The sequence below is a fragment of the Rhinolophus hipposideros genome (assembly GCF_964194185.1).
Source record: "Rhinolophus hipposideros genome assembly, chromosome: 3".
Taxonomy (NCBI): Eukaryota; Metazoa; Chordata; class Mammalia; order Chiroptera; family Rhinolophidae; genus Rhinolophus; species Rhinolophus hipposideros.
In genome coordinates, this window is record NC_138049.1 from 15,794,444 (window position 1) to 15,813,761 (window position 19,318).

Genomic DNA, 19,318 nt, shown 5'->3' on the forward strand with positions numbered 1-19,318 from the left:
GCATTGCAATTTGTTTGGGTTGTAAAGATCTGACCTTGAAGCAAGAAGACTTAAATGAATGAGGTTGGAGGACATATGGGGGTGGGGGGTGATGCAGAAGGAAGCTCTTGAGAAGTGTAAGGGTCAGAGGGGCCATGCCTGACTCTCTCCAAGTCATACAACACAATGCCTGAAATAGCTAACAAGTCCTCATTATCTAATTAGGTTGAATTGTATGTTCTTGGCCAACCGGAAGTGAGAGGCAGGGCACATACCCCAGACAATCGGGTAACAAGGCTTTATAAAAAGCTCTCAGCCATGGCCCTGGGCCACGGAGAAGAGTTTGTAGGTGGTCCTCTTCACCTATACCCCTCCCAAGGGAACTCTGGTTATCTGGCAGGCAGGGGGAACTTCAGGGGAGGCTTCCTTTCAAAGATAAAGCAGCATCTCCTCTTTGCTGCTTACTTACTTACTTGCTTTGCTAAACCGCATTCGCTTTATACTTAATTTGCACAGGGTCTGCTGCACAGCAGGGAAGTCCTTTGAAGGCTAAAACCTTCTTCCACCCCCAGGTTTGTTGGCAGGGCAGCTGTGCCTGCCCGGTGCAAACTCAGGAGCTGGGACCTCTCAGAGTCTCGTGGGTGCCTGGCCTTTGGTGATCATCAGATCAGCACCAGTGAGGAAGACAGTCTGCTGCTCCTCTGTGGGCCTGGGCAGTCCTACTGTGCCGCGGGTATAACAGTGAGGGAGCCCTACGTCCCGGGCTGGTCGGGATCTGACCTTGGACCCCGCATTATGTCAGCTGATATGACTGCGAGCTCAGACCTGGGCCAACCTCAGAGGAGGAGTCTGAGAACTTCCAGTTTCCAGCAAAACCGTGACAGGGGAACCAATACAAATGAATCCTTGGAAAGGAGAATGCCCAGAACCTGCATTTAGCTCCTTCACAGATCGAGGGTGTGAAAACCTAAATTTCAAGTTTGGCGTTATTATCAGAAGACTCCCGCAGCTGAAGGAAAAACAGATTTCTAAAATACCCAGGAGCAAGCAAGATGCAAGGCTTAGAATATTCAGATGGAGTATTAAAAAGGTAGGCAGCGAGGCTGGTACTGGTGTATTGGATCCTATAAAATACATATTACTCCACCACGAAGTTATTTCCAGAGTCCTGTGTGGGTTCAAATTGTACAAAAGTGTGCAATGAAATAATTTCTGTTAAATACCCATCTCTTACCTCCCACTTCATTTCTTTCAATACAAAACCTGATTTATTTATTTTTCCCCCCAAGTACTATCAGGTCAAATGGCTTCTCATTAAAAATAATTTCAACTTTTCACAAGATTTAAGAGTAGGAGTCTGGAAAGAAATGAAGTTTCTATCCAAATATTTCAAATCTTGATCCCTCCACAGCCAAAATAACAGGATTAAAAATGTCTTTACAAGGGCAATTACACTACCTTGCAAATGAAGGTATATTTAAAAGTAATTGTTCATTAGAAGGAGTCTGAGTACTAAAACGAAATGAAAGAACCATTAAACTGGAAAATATCTTACCTTGAGAAGTTGAGGAAATGAACATGTCGAGTAAATAAATAGGGCTGTTCGGCAGTACTTATATTTTTAATCAATTCCATCTATTAAAAAAAGTACAGAATTAGCATATGTAGGATCTAATTTTCCAAGCTATATCAAGCTAAAGGTTATTTCCCCACCTCCTTTTATCTTCCCTTATTACCTCTTGGACTAGAGCCAAACAGCTGTGTTTTGTGCAACATTTATGAACTTTACATAAGGCGTCTTCCTGAATAAAACCGTGCTATCCAGATTTACAGTCTTGGATTTAATTTAGTTGACTGCTACCATGAAAACAATGTGACAGATTAATTAATTTTAACTGGAGAAGTCAGTGTGTTACTGTACTGAAATAAAACTAAGAAAATGCCTTTAATTACCCCCCCCCCATTAAAGTCAAATCAAGACAAGAGGTTAATCATCATTTTATATTTCTATAACGATATTACTGGGATTTACAGAAATATTTGGAACTGGTTCACAGAATTTAAAAGTGGGAGTAAAATGAGGCAATATCTCATTATTTTTTTCTTTGATTATAAAAATTTACAAAGCAAATATTTCCTAGGAAACACATACCCCCCACTCCCAAACATCTTGGTTTTTGGTGGGTGGTCATCTGGATTATTTATTTGCAGTTATCAGCAAGGCAAAAAAGTAGTTTATATTCATATAAACTAACATTTATGGTTTCTGGAACATGTCATGATACAGAAAACGTTTAGTAAAATCGGTTAGAAATTCCAAGCATTCTTATGATTCCCTGACTTTCTGAATTCCACTTCCCTTAGTTTTTCTGATTGGCCTCATCAAAATTGACACACTGGAATTTTTAAGAAGCGCATCGAAAATTGCTACGCTGGAGCTACATACATCAGAAGAGCAGCATATTTCATGAAATAGTTCAAGTTGAAAACTGGAAACAAAAATGGTCATTGACGTGTTAACCACAGTAGCACAACAATAAAATGAGAGTCTGGAACTCAAGCAGGACAAAAAACCTGGTTGCCTTGGTTCCCTCTTGTCTAGCTCCGGGTGACACACACAACAAATGCTCAATAAATATTTGGTAAATGAATTAACTCCAACTAGTACATGTTTTATAGATGTTACACTAGGAAGTCAATGCCTAATCCTTTTATTAGATATTCATACTCACAATGATTGAAGCAATGAAACTGAATTTTAAAAGTAAATGATTGGTAGTTTCATAACCCTGTCTGTCTGTCAGTGGCAGGCACTGGGGTGAACAGTGGTCTACCTAAGCTTGAGCATAAAAGGAAATTGAATTCTGTCCTTTTAGCTACTGTTTATCCTCTACATTTCTCTTACCCCACCTCCTCATGCCCCAGCACTTGTTTTTGGTAATAAAACTTCCTGTTTGGTCACACTGTAAATTTTGATTTTTGATGAAACTGTCAATACAATTACTAATTTGGGAGCACGACCAAAGGTGTCTGAGGATGTCTGCTTAAAAATGTAGCTTTTTACCATGTTGTAATGTAAATATCATTTACTGCCTTAATCTCTAGAATATTTTTATTCAGATAGTTCTCTGCACACATAGGAGTAATATGAGAAAGCCCTCTAGTATTGTACAAGAAGACTGGAAAAACAGGTCAGAAGAAAAACCGTTTCTTTCATACATTCAACATTATATTACATTCTCTAAACACATGTCAACATGTTAAATTTCATGAAAGAAAAGTAGTGGTTAGATTCTGAGAACAGTGTCATAACAGTCATAAAGCTGTCTATTTCACAAGGAAAAATTGATGAGCAGTGACAAGGCATAACTCTGTGTAGACATATCTTTAAACACAGAATAAAGGTACTAATGTTCATGTTTATTGCATTAGTACAGTGAAGTCAGAGAGTTTATTTCAGCTTTCATATATTTTGTCACTGCACACCAAATTGTAATGGCACTTAAGAAGTACCATAGCGTAGGTTTGAGGCATCATGTTCAAGATGTCATTTGATTGTCTTTACAAATGCTAAGACTTTTCCTATTTGTAGGGAGATGCAATGGTCTCCTGAACCCCTGATGTCTATCACCCGAGTTACCATCCTGGTAGTCCCATTGTTGCCAGCAGCATGCCTTTTCTCTTGCCTGTGTCTTATCTGCATGGGTGGCATAATGGGTGGCAATGCACTACCTAAAATCATCACAGAGGCTACCCCCACTTCTTTTCCTTGTCTCATGCAGACCCACTGCTGGCCTTTGTTCTGATTCCATTGCATTCATTCATTCATTCACTCGTTCATCATTCATCCATTCATCAGCATTTATTTAGCTCTTACTAAACCCTGGAGATCAAAACAAGAATAAAGTTAGTGGGAAGACACATAAGGACAAGACAGTGGAATGTATCCCAGTGGTGTCCGTAAATCTACCATGGCCACAACCACACGCTTGATCCTCACCCATCTTTGTTCCTTATTCGGCTTACTCCATCTCTGGAGAGTCTGTTTCTGGTTAACGATACTCTTCATATTCTCATATTTGATCTGGGTCTTTCCTGGACCTCTACATTTAGTCTCTTGCTAAGTCACGTTCATTCTCCCTTTACTATCTCCCTCAACTGGCTCTCAAGACCACACGTCCTGTGGCCAGCCAAACCACACCCCTCCTTGTTCCTTCCTCATATCATGTCCAGACTCAAGCTTCCTCTTCTGGAATGTTCTTCCTCTTCTCTTTCCATGTCCAAATCCTAACTACTCTTTATATCTAACTAAAATATCTACCTCCTCAAAGTAGCCTTCCTGGATCTCTCCCTTCATTCAATATCGACTGATTTCCAACTCTGTGTCAAGCAATATACTTCTTGGAGCTGTGGCTATAAAGGTAAAAATTTTGGTTCTTGCTCTCAGGAAGCTCAGAATCTTGTGGGGAAGGTGGACTAGCAGGCAGGTACCATCATGTGATGACCACCATGGAGGAGAAGGCACAGAGCTGAAGCACCCACCCCTGCCTGCAGATAAAGAGGTAATGTTTTCCCAAAGAGGCATTCCTGAGCGGTTTGAAAGGACCTATAGGAGTTAGCAAGTGAAGAAAGGGACCCACGGCATTGTAGACAGAGTGAACAACAAAATGCAAAGGACAAAACACGAAATGACACGGGTATGAAAACTGCCAGGAGTTCTACGGACCAGAGATTGGGCATGGGATCAGGAAGGCAGTTGGTAAGACCAGAGAGGAAGGTAAGAGCCTGGTAACTGAGGGCTCTGCAGGTCACAGAAAGGATTCTGAAATGTATCCTCTGCGAAATCCACAGCCAGAGAGGATTTTTTCCCCCTGATCTGAGGTCAGAATGGAGAACGTGAAGAATGGTTAAGGTTTAGAGACAGGTGACCTACCTAGGAAGACAGTGCACTAATGTCAACAGGAAATGATGTAATGAAGTAAGAGAGGACTTCTCAGTGTGGTTCCCAGACCGTCAGCATCAGCATCAACTGGAAACTTGTCAGAAAATGCAAATCCTCAGGCCCCACCCCAGCCCAACCCTACTGAATTAGAAGAAACTCTGGAGGTTGGCCCATCAATCTGTGTTTTAACAGGCTCTCCAGGAGGTTTTAAGGTATAAACGTTTGAGAACCACAGAACGAAGGCAAAGGAAGTGAAGGCAGATGGAAAAGTCTTAGGACGTTAATGAGGAAGAAACTGCTGGGCCTTGTGTCCTGTCCAGCTGGCGGCAGAGGGGAAGGAGAGAGCGTCCTTCTCAGAGCCCCAGGTTGGACCTGAACCCATGGTGGTACCCATTGTAGAGATGGGGACTACAGACATAGCTGCAGAAGAGAGGGGAAATGGGTCTGATTTTGAACGTCTTTGAATAGAAATGACGTTTCCTCCTTTGACTTCCCACAGTACTTTGAGGATTTTCCAGGATATTATTTTCTGTTACATTACAGTTGAGTTTGTGTGCTAGCTTCAGACCAGATTGGTAGCTCCTTGACAGCTGTGGCCAGGCTTGATATATCCCCTCAGAAAACCAAGCCAAGGTACCTGTGCAGATCATATAGCCCAATAATTGTTTATATAATGAAGATACCCCCGTTAGAAAAATAAATTGGAGTCAAGAAATGTATTGTTCACTGAAGACTGAATTATCAATCAGGCAATGAGTTCTCCCTTTCTGGGACAGACCTGTATACATTCATTACCCTGCTGTCACGTGGAGCTAACAGTTTTGCTATTACAACATCTAAGACATAACAACACCAAACAAACTACCATTTTCTGAATGGTCCCAAGGCTATGCACTGTACCTAGAAGCTCTTGATACACAGGCTGTCAAATGACTCCGTGAGTTAGGTATGATTATGCACATTTACATGTTAAAAAACGGAGGCACAGAAAGGCTACATGGATGGTTTAAGTTCTCACTGCTAAAAAAACGTGGAGCCAGGATTCCAATCCAAGTCTGTCTGACACCAAAAATCCTGTTCTTTATCACCGAGCTGCAATTTCCTCACCATTCACACTGTTATTTGATCTATACATAACTTAAAATGGGAGGAAGGTTGGCTAGCCAAATAAGAGAATTAATAAGGTTTATGGGGATATAAATTTTCTACCTTTCACATGATGCACTGAAAACTCAAAAGAAGGTTTAATGTGGGAAAGCATTAAAAATAATAAAAAACAAAAGCATTAAAATATTAGAGACAATATATATATTTTTTCAGTTCTAGGTGGGGAAACAGCATATATTATAACAAGAACAGAAATGAATTTAAAATGCTGACAAAAAAGAAAGATAACTATGAGTATGTTTTGGAATGTATTTAAAGAAGTTAAATCACAGTGCATCTGAAGATGAGATAGAATTAAGGGTTTTTTTTAAAAAAAGGCAAGAGTCAAACAGTTTATAATGCAGAGGATATGCCAGGAAGTAATTTCTAATCTTTTGCTTTCAACCTAACTGGCTGGGAAGGCAGAGCAGAAAACCTATACCTGCAGTTATACAAACACAGCTAGTTCGTAAAATGCTTTGCTCCTGAATTCTTTAGGAAGTGTTTGCTAGCAGTCATAGTAATGACCCCACTCTGGTCTGAATTCTTGTGTCACTTGGGAACAACTAGATTGAGATGTGCTATAATTTTGCAAAACATCTTAAATGAAAGACATGTTGCTTTTATTAACACATCACAGCCCAATAAGAAGTAGATCAGAAGAGAACTCTGTGGCCTTTGAACCTCAGAGGCTGGGAGGATGGCTTGAAGCCTCAGGTTACCTACATGGGGTAGCCCTCCTTCATAGGGGAGCCCTTCTAGCAGGAGGCCAGATAGTCTTCTCACTTTCAGGACTGTACAGTCAGAGCAACACATGCCTGCAATGAGGAAGAAGTCCGCCAGGGGGCGTAAGGACATGAACTAGGCAAACATGGCTGGGTCTGAATAGAGAAAATCAACTTCGCAGTTACAATGGGAAGTAGAGAAGAAAATATATTTTAATTATTCTGGCCTTTTTGCTTTTTCCTCCTTTTTGCTTTTTCTTTCCACCTGGTTTCCATTAGACGACTCAGCTTTTGTCTATAGGACTCCAAGATAAGACCTTGTTTGCAGGGCTGGGTGAATACATCGTGTGGCCTGGAGATGGACTTGGTTAAATTTTTAGTTTGATTCCAAGGTTGGGTCAGAACAACTCTGATGCCTGTGGACACTGTCCTTCCTATTCTAAAGTCAGGAAACTCTGAGTGTCATTCTAAGGAAACGTTTCCAAAAGATAACAAGTAAAGGTAAGGTTCCTGGGACAAATGTGCAGGTTCCTGAGGACACACCACTCAATAAAACTTCAGGGGACACATGACATCTTCAGAGGTTTGAGGGAGTCTCAGGCGACAGACGAATTTTTCTTCCTTAGTGGAAGATTTGTTTTAATACAAGGAAAACTTTCTAATAATTAGAACCTTTTAAGCAATGATTCTTCACTAGAATTGTGTATGGGGATCCCTTGGACAGCTTTCCCCCCCCCAAAGATACAAATACCTAGGCTCTACCATTAAGAGTCTAACTCAGTATTTTGTAGTAGGACCTAGAAATGTGTTGTGAAAAGCTCCCTTGAAGATTTTGATGCCCATCATGGTTAAGATTCCCCGCCCCCCTCTTTTTACAGTTCACCACTGCCCACTGAATAACATTCTAATTCCTCAGCCTTGTATTCAGAGTTCTCCAGGATTTGACACAGGTTCACCTTCAAGCCTTATTCTCCCACATTTTTCATGAATACTTGTTCCTTCCTATAAAATGGGGTGATAATACTTTCCTAATAATGTTGATTAAAGGATTAGAAATAAGACGAACATGTGTGCTGTCTGGTGCTCAATATATAGCATTAATAGTAGGTCCCTAGGGAATAGTCATCAAAGTGAAGAAACAATGGAAAGACCTGCTTCAGAATGAATGAGTGAACCTTTTCCTTTGAACTGAGGCCAGCTGACCCTGCCTCAGGAAAGCCTCGGAGGAATTCCTGTGCCCTCTAGATCTTTTCCAAATCCAACACGGTTTCTTTAGGTGAGTTTTCTTTGTTAGCCACAGCCAGACTTGGAACTTGCAGAATTGGGGAGAGCAATGGAAAAGAGAAGTTTAAAACATTGTAAAAGAATTCTGGTTTTGACCAAGAGGCTATGGCCATGGAGAGCGCACAGGCACAGGGTCGCTCTCTCCACCTCCTTGGCATACTTTTCAAGATTTTGATAATCTGAATAGCTGTTGAAAAGAGTCACACAGCAGATGTGATGGCCAGCATTTCCCAACCTGAATTGGAGTTCTCAGGGATGCACAAGAGACCTACAAACACTTATAAAGAGTCCCCTGGCCAACGCAGACTGGGGGACACTAGGTGAAAGCCAGGGAAACAGGTTTTTAATTTTGTTTTTAATTGAAAGAATTTGCAGTCTTTAAAATGTGAATAATTGTGAGTCTCCTAGAAGGGGACAAAGGGCCAACATTTCCCAAATTTATTTAATTATGATTTTTTTTTTTCCAGTGTGTTAGGGAACTAGGAATCTCAGAAACGTGCTTAGGGCAAAGCTGATGCAATAGTTTTGACAGGGATTCTCAACTCTGTCTGCACTGTAGACTCTCCTGTGGCATTTTATTATTTAAAAAAAAACAAAACGTTTTTTGGACTGTACCCTAGAAACTTCCGGAGAAGAACCATTGCAACTACAGTGTTAAAAGGCTCTGCTGGAGATCCTGCTGTGCAGCCAGAACAGACCACCACAGCCTCAGAAGAAAGAATGGCTCTGGGATTCAGAAGGGTCTAAGTTCAAGTTCAGGTGTCACAGATAGTCAGTCATTCTATTCTATTTTATTTGGAAAGTGACAATCTGGTTGTCTTAGTTTTCTCATCCATGAAATAGGGAATTATACCTACTCTCTGGTATGGTTTTAGGTCCAAGAGAGTTAAGTGAAATAATAAAATAAAACAATTACCGTGTTTCCCTGAAAATAAGACCTAGCTGGACAGTCAGCTCTAATGCATCTTTTGGAACAAAAATTAGTATAAGACCCAGTCTTAATTTATGATAAGACCAGGTTAATGTAATATAATATAATATAATATAATATAATATAATATAATACCAGGTCTTATATTAATTTTTGCTCCAAAAGACCTGTTAGAACTGATTGTCCGGCTAGGTCTTATTTTCCGGGAAACAGGGTAGCATGGAGTAGATACTGTTTCCAATTTGTGATCCTCAGTAGCTTCAATATAAATAAAAGATAGTAAAAGTATCTGCTTTCTCGATCTTTTAAACCCCGGTGCCAACAATTTTGCCCTTCTCTAACAAGCATGAAATAATTTTGAATTCTATGTCTGTCATATGCCTGTGACACTTTGACCTTTATTGTCCTGATAGCAGTGTCCTGAAATGTAGCATTAGACAGTTAACAAGGATGGTTATGAATCTTTTGGAAATCACACCCCATGTTTTCTGGAAAATCATTCTGTATCTTTCAAATTATATGCAGTCTCATATTCCAAGAGACTAACAAAGCTAGCCCAAGAAATTTAAATTTGGCTTTAGAGTATAAATGAAATGACGTCATCACAGGTTGGCATTACATGCCCTGCAAAGGTCCACTATTCGGCCTGCAGCAGCTGTCCATGTTTTTCTGTTGAGGCAGAGTTTTCTAAAATATAAACTTCAAACATATTTCTATTTCTATAAGGGCAGATGTAATGGGATTTTTATAGGCATTCTAACATTTGGTGTCTTCATGTTCCCTTTCCTTTTTAATAATCCCTTCAGTGACTTATTCTGTTAAATAGATTTTTTTAAATTTAGGAGGGAGGAAGGGAGGAAGACAGGGGGAGAGAGCGAGAGAGAGGGAGAGAGACGACAACTACCCTCCAGTGTATCATGTACCATGCTTCCCCGAAAATAAGACCTACCCTGAAAATAAGCTCCAGTTAAGATCGTCAGCCAGATGGACACATTCAGTACGTTATGACGATGTTCCAGAAGATAACATGACTATATTTGAATAAATGTAGATTGTTGTACATGAAAAAATAAGACATCCCCTGAAAATATGCCCTAATGAGTCTTTTGGAGCAAAAATTAATATGAGACCCGGTCTCATTTTCGGGGAAATACGGTACACGTGAATTTGACTCTGGCCAGAGAGGTGCCATTGTACATGAATGAAATGGTATAGAATGGTATAGATAATTGAAGTCTTATAAGTGGATACTATTCCAAAGTTCATTTGTAAGTCAAGTCAGTAGTTTGGAACTCAGAACACATTTTCTCATAAAATAAACGTTCTACATGGTGGAGAGAAACCTGAGCTAGCCCACAGGAGCCTGTTTAACTCATACAGCACCTGAAGTAGAATTGTTATTAACAATAGAGAACAATGTTTCCATGGGAACACATTTTCAGAGTTCTATGGTTTAATGTTGAGAACTACTGACTTTAAAATTTTAACTCGTCTCCTAAATCACTTCCCTCCTTTCCTTTAATAAATTACCAAGAAGAGGAGCTATTCATACCACAAATTATTTCTTGAATATATTAGGTTAAAATAATATTTTTTTCTCCACTTGTTTTATGCACTTTGAAACTTTAGTAAAATGATACATATAATAAGAAAAAGAGTTTCTTTAAACATTCTTGAACTACTTCAAACTTGGTTTCTTGTCATGACGTTTCCTGGTTCTTTCTGCATGTCACAGCCCGGTCAGCTAGCTGCAGAGGCAACTGTCACTGTCACCGTTGTTTGGTATTGTCAAAATTATTTGTTTGTTTTTTCTACCGTATCTTCCCCTGGAGTTTTTAAAATTTGCCGTATAATTTAATAAGAATCTGGAATAACTAAGTCATGAAATATATTCTAGGTTACACTGACCACAGGAATCAGAAATGTTTCAAATACAATATACACGGATTATGCTAGAAGTAGTATAAATATATCACAGAATCACAGGGCTGGAAAGAACCTTAAAGGATTGTCTAGTCTACTCCCTGGCTTCCAGACAAGCCAATCATTCCAAACAGATGAGAGCTAACCTGTATTTTAGAGGACAAAGATGACTTTGTCTTTAACCCTTACTCGATTTAACAGTTTACACACCGTCAGTAAATTATCATTAACTTTTAATCTAAACTCTTCCCTTTCTTGTGATTGTTCCTCATAGGAAACAAAGGAGGTTTAGTTGTGCGAAATCCCATAGTACACTTAAATATTATATTTTGTGCTTTCTCTCTTCTCAGGCATTCCTGAATATCTCAGTGTCTAATATTTTAGTTACCTTGTGCCCTTGGGGTTGTTTGTACTCTATTAGTCCTAAAATTGAGTCAGTGTGTTTGATGAGGCTCCTGAGAACGGAGCATGGTTTCCACACATAGGGATATTTAAGTATAATCTGATAAGCAGGCCCGAAGACTCAAAGGGAAACCAAATTTAATAATTATAACAAAATTGCAATAACATGGGCTATTTATTTATAGTCAGTCTTTCTGGTAGTGAAAAGGGCATAACCAGCCTAATCATACTAGCCCTTCAATCAGGTGTGGAAGTCAGGGAACCTATCACTACTAAGTTACTCGTAAAATGTGACATACTTATAGGTTACCAAACATAAGCTCCTCTATTGAGAGCCTACCCCAGAACCCACCAGGGTAATCTCAGAATATTTCATTCAGTGCTAGTGACTATTTAGACTTGATACTCGGAGACTCTTCAGTGGAAGTTTTCAAAGGAATGGACATTTTGATCTCTACATTGTGGAAGGCACTAAAATACAGGCTTACAGCAAAGTACCCTTGGCTATGTTATTGTCTTAAAACAGTCCTACTGTCCCCCATGGTAGAAGAGAAAGAAAGGTTAATGGAAATTCCCTTTGTTTGTGAGGGTTTGAATGCCTCAAAAGTAAGGATTATGCCACAAAGAAGTGGACACAGACATGGGTGAAAATTCCCATAATTATGGTCTCAATCTGATAGTAAACCATGTGCCTTGTTTATTTCTCAAACTTATGTACTCACTGGGTGTTGTAGTCGCTAATTTTATATGTCAGCTTGACTGGCCAAGGGGTGTGCAGATTCACAGTCATTTCTGGGTGTGTCTGTGAGGGTGTTTCCGGATGATATGAGCATTTGAATTAGTGGACTCAGTAAAGCAGATTACTCTCCCTATGTTGGGGGGCATCGCTCACTCTCTCTTGAAGGTCTGAATAGAACAAAATGCAGAGAAAGAAGGAATTTGCCCTTTTTTCCTGCCTCGCTGCTTAAGCTGGGGCATCTCATCTTACGTTACTTGGACTGGGGTTTACATCATTGGCTCTGCTGGTTCGCAGGCCTTTGGACTCAGTTACACCAGTGGCTTCCCCGAGTCTCCAGCTTGCAGATGGCAGCTCATGGGGAATCTCAGCCTCCCAATGTCTCATAATAAATCTCCTTTTATATCTATTGATTGATTAATCAATTGGTAGGTATCTCCATCCTACTCATTCTGTTCTCTGGACAACCCTGACTTATACTGGTGGCTACTCATCCATCTTAAGTATCCAAGGGGACAGAAGCAACTTTATGAGACCAAGCTGACAAACTTGACCCTGTAAAATGACTTTGAGAGCACTAGCCTTAACTTTTCTACATTAGCAAAGCACCTCAATGGAGACTGTTGACCGTAATTTTGTATAAGCTTACAAAGTAGAATCTGTCTGCATAGCTTTCTGGCAGAGTATTGCACCCCTACTGTACCACCAGTATGTCCACTTATATGGCTCAAACTGTATTACGGCAGAATTTTTCCTGGGAAGTGGGGTAATTCTTTTGCTACCATTGAATACGCCAAATGCTGCGTTGGAAGCTCAAGGTCCCTTGAGCTTTCCATAATAGGAAGCTCCTGCCCCTACACCAACCTGTCAGATTCCCGGCCCAAGAGGTTTTTATGTCAGATTCCTGGGCAAGAGGGTTTTCTCTTTATCATAACCACAAAGAATTAGGATAATGTGAGAAAACACAGAGGAAAAAATATTAAAAATAAGTTTTCTTATTTTTTGCTGTCAGGATGTCAGCATTATTTATAGCTCAGTGGTGTAACTATTTGAGATGTATGCATTACTAATTTTAGCTAAATAGAGTGTACGTTGTCCTTCACTGGTCTTAATAATCCCTTCACGTTAACTTCCTGGTTTAAAGACTTCCATCAGAAGAACTAACTTAAATTTCCTCCCACGCACTGGCAAAAATACAGTAGGAAATTGCAACTCTGGTATTCATTTGTTAGGGGTTTGAAGGATGTCCTATAAGGTACCCACTAATTACACAAATGAACTGAAGCAAAGTACAATTTAACCATGGTCAAAGACAACTTACTTGTTCATTTTTAGTAAGTCTGGTTTTGTTGTGAATGTCTGACGTGACCAAATTAAATCCGTGCTTCTCCGACAAGATTCTCAGAAGCAAGACCACAGTACGACTCCCACACTTGCCTACTCTGTTATATACCACCTGGCTCGGGAAAGGTAGCACCTGGGAAAGAACGAGAGAGCACGTATGAGACTTTGGGTTAAAATACTTAGGATTCTTCCCTCAATTTCAGAACAATAAATACACAATCAACCTAAATGAGGAGGATCCAGCGAAGTTAATGAGAGAACGGAAGTGATGAACTCATATTTATCTTCATAGTGTAACTTAAGAGAAATGCTGGGTTTGTTACCTTGCTCTCCGCACTGATATTTAAAACTGGTAAAATTTCATGGCATCTATAAAATTGATCATGGAACTTTTTTTACCTTAGTAATAAAATATATAAATATGTGCTTTAATGATAATATTCTTTTGTAAGTTATATTATACTTTATACCTGTAGAGTACTGAAGGAAAAACAGTAATTTTAAAAGTTGAGACATAATTTATATACAATAAGATTCATCCTTTAAGTGTACAATTTGGTGGTTTATTCTATTCATAAAGTTGTGAACCATCACCACTAATTCTAGAACATTTTCATCACCCCGAAAGAAACTGTGTACCTATTAGCCATCACTTTTCATTTCCCTCACTACTTTGGTCCCTTGAAACCATTTATCTACTTTCTGCGTTTATGGTTTTGCCTATATCATTCTAGACATCTCCTATAAAAGGAATCATAAAATATGTGGCTTTTTGTGTCTGGCTTCTTTCACTTAACATAATGTTTTTAAGGTTCATCAATGTTTAGTATGAATCAATACTTCACTCCTTTATATGGCTGAATAATATTACATTGTATGGATACGTCACATTTTGTTTATATATTTATCAGTTGATGGACATTTCAATTGTTTTTACTTTTTGGCTACTAGGGATAATGATGCTACAAACATTTGTGTATAAGTTTTTGTGTGAACATCCATTTTCAATTCACCTTGAGTGTGTCCTAGGAGTGAAATTGCTGAATTATATGGTTTAATTTTTTTAAGAACTGCGAAACTGTTTTTAATACAACTGTACCATTTTATATTTCCATTAGCAATATATGAGAGTTCCAATTTCTCCTTGACAACACTTTTTCTGTTGTTAGTCATGGCCGTCCTAATGGGTGTGAAGTGATATCTCATCATGGTTTTGATGTGTATTTCCCTGATGACTAATGGTGTTGAGTATATTTCATGTGCTTATTGGCCATTTGTATATTTACTTTAGAGAAATGTCTACTCAAATCCTTTTTCCCATTTTAAAATTTGGCTGTTTTTGTTGAGTTTTAAGAAGTCTATATTTATTCTGGATTTGCTAATATGTGATCTGCAAATATTTTTCTCATTCTATGAATCGTCTTTTCACTATTTTGATAGTGTCCTTTGAGGTACGGAAGGTTTTGAATTTTGATGGAGTCTAGTTTATCTAATTTTTCTTTGGTTTGCTTGTGCTTTTAGTGCCATATATAAGAAACAGTCGCCTAAACCAAGGTCACAAAGATACACACTTATGATTTCTCATAAGAGTTTTATAGTTTTAGTGCTAATATTTAGGTCTTTGATTCATTTGAGTTAATTTTTTGTATGGTGTGAGCTAGTGATTTGATTTCATTCTTCTGCATGTGAATATCCATTTTTCTCAGCACCATTTATTGAAAAAACTATTCTTTCTCCTTTTAGTCGTTTGGTACCCTCAGTGAAAATCCACTAACCATGCATGTATGGGTTTATGTCTGTACTCTCAATACTACGCATTGCATTGATTTATATGTTCATCCTTACATCAGTACCACAGAGTTTTGATTACTATTGCTTTGTCATAAGTTTTGAATCTGGAAGAATGAGTCCCTCCAACTTTGTTCTTTTTTGAGATTGTTTTGGCTATTCTGGATCCCTTGCATTTCCATATGAATTTTGGGATCAACTTGTTAATTTCTGCAAAAAAGACAGTTGATATATATGATTTTTAAGACAGTTGATATTTTGAAAGGGATTGTGTTGAATCTGTAGATCAACCTGGGCACTACTGCTATCTTAATAATATTAAATCTTCCAATCCATGAACACCGGATGTCTTTCTACTTACTTAGTTCTCTTTTAATTTGTTTCATTGATATTTTGCAGTTTTCGGTATATAAGTCTTACATTCCTTTTATTCTTTTTGATGCTATTATAAATGGAGTTGTCATCTTAATTTCATTTTGGATTGAGTGGTCATTAGATTGAGAAATATAATTGATTTTTCTATATTGATCTCGTATCCTGCAATCTTGTTGAACTCATTTATTAGCACTAATAATTTTTGGGGGGTGTGTGCATTTTTCAGGATTTTCTATATACATGATTTTGTCATCTGCAAACAGAAAAAGTTTTATTTTTTTCCTTTCCAATATGGATACTTTTTTATTTTTTTCTTTTCTAATTGCTCCATTATAATGATCTTGATAGACTAAGGAGCCACTATGAAAAGCATATGATTAAATATTTATAACCCCGATTAAGATATTATTTCCATTTTGATCTCTCATCAAAAGATTCCTTCATTCAGCACATATTAATAACAGAGGCTATAAAAAGGCCCAAAGCTAAAGAATATAGTATAATATAAACATAAATATACCCCAAAGTTGCCTATGGGATATAATTTGAAATTTTGTCCTGTAATTATAGGTTTAGTTATTTTCCTGAACTATTTTGTATGCAGAATAGCATTTCATAAATTTGGAGCTTAAAGGCTAATTGTCATTAAAGTAAAACAGAATATCTATATCACTCACTTAGAAACCAGTCATGTATACCATTTTGATTTAGTTCTTTCAGTATTTTATTTTTTTTAAATGAGCAAAACCTTGTTTCTTTAGGGCCAGTATCTCCTATCAGGTGTCTTCACAGTGCCTGGAGCATGCCTTGTATGTATAGCCTCAATAGACATTGATTGGTTCTTGGCAGTTTGAGGTATTTAACTTACTGTTTACCTATATTAACACAATGATTCTGGTGAAATGTGAGATCAGGAGAATCTTCAAATACAGCTGATCCTTCTGCCTGGGTGCTAATAAAAGCCATCAAGGTAAAAAGATAGTCATAATAGGTCATTTTACTTATGGTTCCATCAGTGAGGACTCAAAAAATCTGTTCTCTGGCAATGATTGCATAAGTTCAGATAATCAGATAAATCATTCCGTTCTTAATTTTGAGATCACGACCCAAGGAGGTAGAACTGGACTTGATGATTAATATACTGATATTAGCAGTGTTTGTAAATCGGACTTTCAATACTAACCAGGATGGAAAATGGTTGTCACAGAACTGCCAACATAAGCACAAATTTTAATTTCTTTGGAGAAATAAACTGCTCAAGAATCGGGGTGAATGCATTTTTCCCGTGCAACACAGAACAGCACAGGCGAATTTGTTCTGACTGAGTTGAGGACCTAGAAGACGTGAGTTACCACATATTAAATAGTTTATTCCAAGAGTGCAGGTATATCTTAGAAGATTTAAATGAAGACTTGAGGCACGTATTTAGAAACCACAGGTGAAAACACTGATTTTTCTCCTGAATTTCTTGGGTAATCAATACAATCGCAGGCTTAGCACCTATTTACTCCTTTTTGTTAATAGTTAAAGAGGTTATTTAATTTTAGGTGATTGGTTAGATTTTAAAAATATGTTCATTATAATTCTTTCACTAGTCTTGTGGGAAGCACCAAATAATGATTATAAATACTTGTTATGTGCAAACAACCTTACATAAAAACAAAAATCCCCACATCATTCCTGCAGTTCTATCTACAATCATATGCGAAAAGAAAGGAGAGTTTAACATCCCCCCTGTGACTCCAATTTTACCATTTCTTTAAACACTGACATACAGCTGCAGAGTATGAACACAGAGCTTCTGGAACCAGTCTTGTGGCTTTTAAAGATACAGACTACACCATCACAAACATAAACGGCTCTCAAATTTACAGTGGGGCTTTAAAATCACTTTCCAAAAGAATCTTATGGAATACCCTAGAAATTGGCAAATTTAGGGAGGCCAAATCAATGTGTTGATGTTAGATAGTGTTAAAATTAACAACAGCAACAAGTCGATTCATCTCTGCTTTTGGTTATAGATTTGCTCCTGAAGGTGTGCTTTAAAAATTGTCATCTTTTATTTGAAGTGTACTTTCTGGAACGATGGTGGAAAAAGGGACTAATATTTATGGAGGTCTGACCCTGACCCTGTCCTAGGCTTTGTGCCATGTAAACCCTTTTAATCCTTGTTAACATTACTACATCAATACTCTAGCTGTGCATTGCTCTAGGAATTTAAATTATCAAATAATTTAAGCATTATTAATAGCACCTAAGTGACTCTGTGTGACCCTCTCGTCCCTATAGATCATAGATTCATAGAACAACAGAGTTTGAGGTCTAGAGCAATTTAGAATAATCCATCCATTCCAATCCCCTCCCCACCCCCACACCACCACCCTCCATCACCCCACCCCCACCCCACCCCCCTCCACCACCCCACCACACCACCCCCCTCCACCACCCCACCCCCACACCAACCCCGCCACCCCCCTCCACCACCCCACCCCCACACCACCCCCCTCCACCACCCCACCCCCACACCACCCCCTCCACCACCCCACCCCCACACCACCACCCTCCATCACCCCACCCCCACACCACCCCCTCCACCACCCACCCCCACACCACCCCCCTCCACCACCCCACCCCCACCCCACCCCCTCCACCACCCCACCCCCACCCCACCCCCTCCACCACCCCACCCCCACCCCACCCCCCTCCACCACCCCACCCCCACCCCACCCCCCTCCACCACCCCACCCCCACCCCACCCCCCTCCACCACCCCACCCCCACCCCACCCCCCTCCACCACCCCACCCCCACACCACCCCACCCCACCACCCCACCCCCACACCACCCCACCCCCACCCCACCCCCCTCCATCACCCCACCCCCACACCACCACCCCACCCCCACACCACCCCCAGCCCAATTTGTGTTTGACTTGGCTAGATCTTTCTTTTACATTGTCTTTTCACCCTCTCAAGCACTCTGTGAGATATATATTAGGAGTATTCTTGGATGAGTAAACTGAGGTCCAGAGGGATAATTTGGCATTTTCATGGTCACAAAGCTTTCAAGGTCACAAAGCTAAAAAGTGAAACATAATAACTGAAGCCCAGTTCGCAGTTCTCCAGAAGACACTATATCTAATATACTATTAACATCAAAGGGTGAAAATGATTTTTAGTTTGACTTCTGCACCAGAGATAGTATTTCCTTTAGTTATGTCTTGAATGTGCCCAACCTCATTAACTGCTATTTTTCAGCAGTCAGCTATCACAACCAGTATCACCGGCTGTTCCTCATCCATTCCCCAAGTCCTGGAATGCTCAGGTGGAATTAACAGGAGTCAGTTTAGGCTCTCTTTCTCATTCCTGAGGATGTATTTTAGAAGCTCAAGTAAGCTCAGGTTGTTAATGCAGCTAATGGGAGAGGAGGAGTAGAGGATATAGTTTTCCCTTCACTCCTTCCCAGTCTATCATAGTTGGTCACAGTTGCCTCAGATATTGGGAAGCACTAGGAAAGGAAAAAAATAGGAAGCAGTAAGTCATAGTAAAATGTTTATGAAATCCTAAATATACTTGAAATGTCTACCAAGATAAGCAAATATCCTCCAATGATAAACTTAATGACTGTGAAGAGACTTTTAAAGACCTCTTAGATCAACCTCAAAAATCCCCATTTTCTTCAATTAGGTATTGGCCAACTGTCAAGCAGAAAACTACATCTCAACTTAAACCGTCCTATTATCATT

The 19,318-nt window shown here is 39.3% G+C and overlaps 1 protein-coding gene across 1 annotated transcript in view; it reads right to left on the reverse strand.

Moving 5' to 3' along the window:
• Window positions 1–19,318, reverse strand: part of UST (uronyl 2-sulfotransferase) — a 263,471-nt gene that overhangs the window by 92,014 nt on the left and 152,139 nt on the right. The window contains exons 3-4 of the mRNA XM_081036357.1: window positions 13,390–13,545; window positions 1,535–1,614 (exon numbers count right to left, since the gene is read on the reverse strand). Coding sequence (XP_080892483.1) covers window positions 1,535–1,614; window positions 13,390–13,545 — 236 coding nt within the window. The remainder of the gene's footprint in view (window positions 1–1,534; window positions 1,615–13,389; window positions 13,546–19,318) is intronic.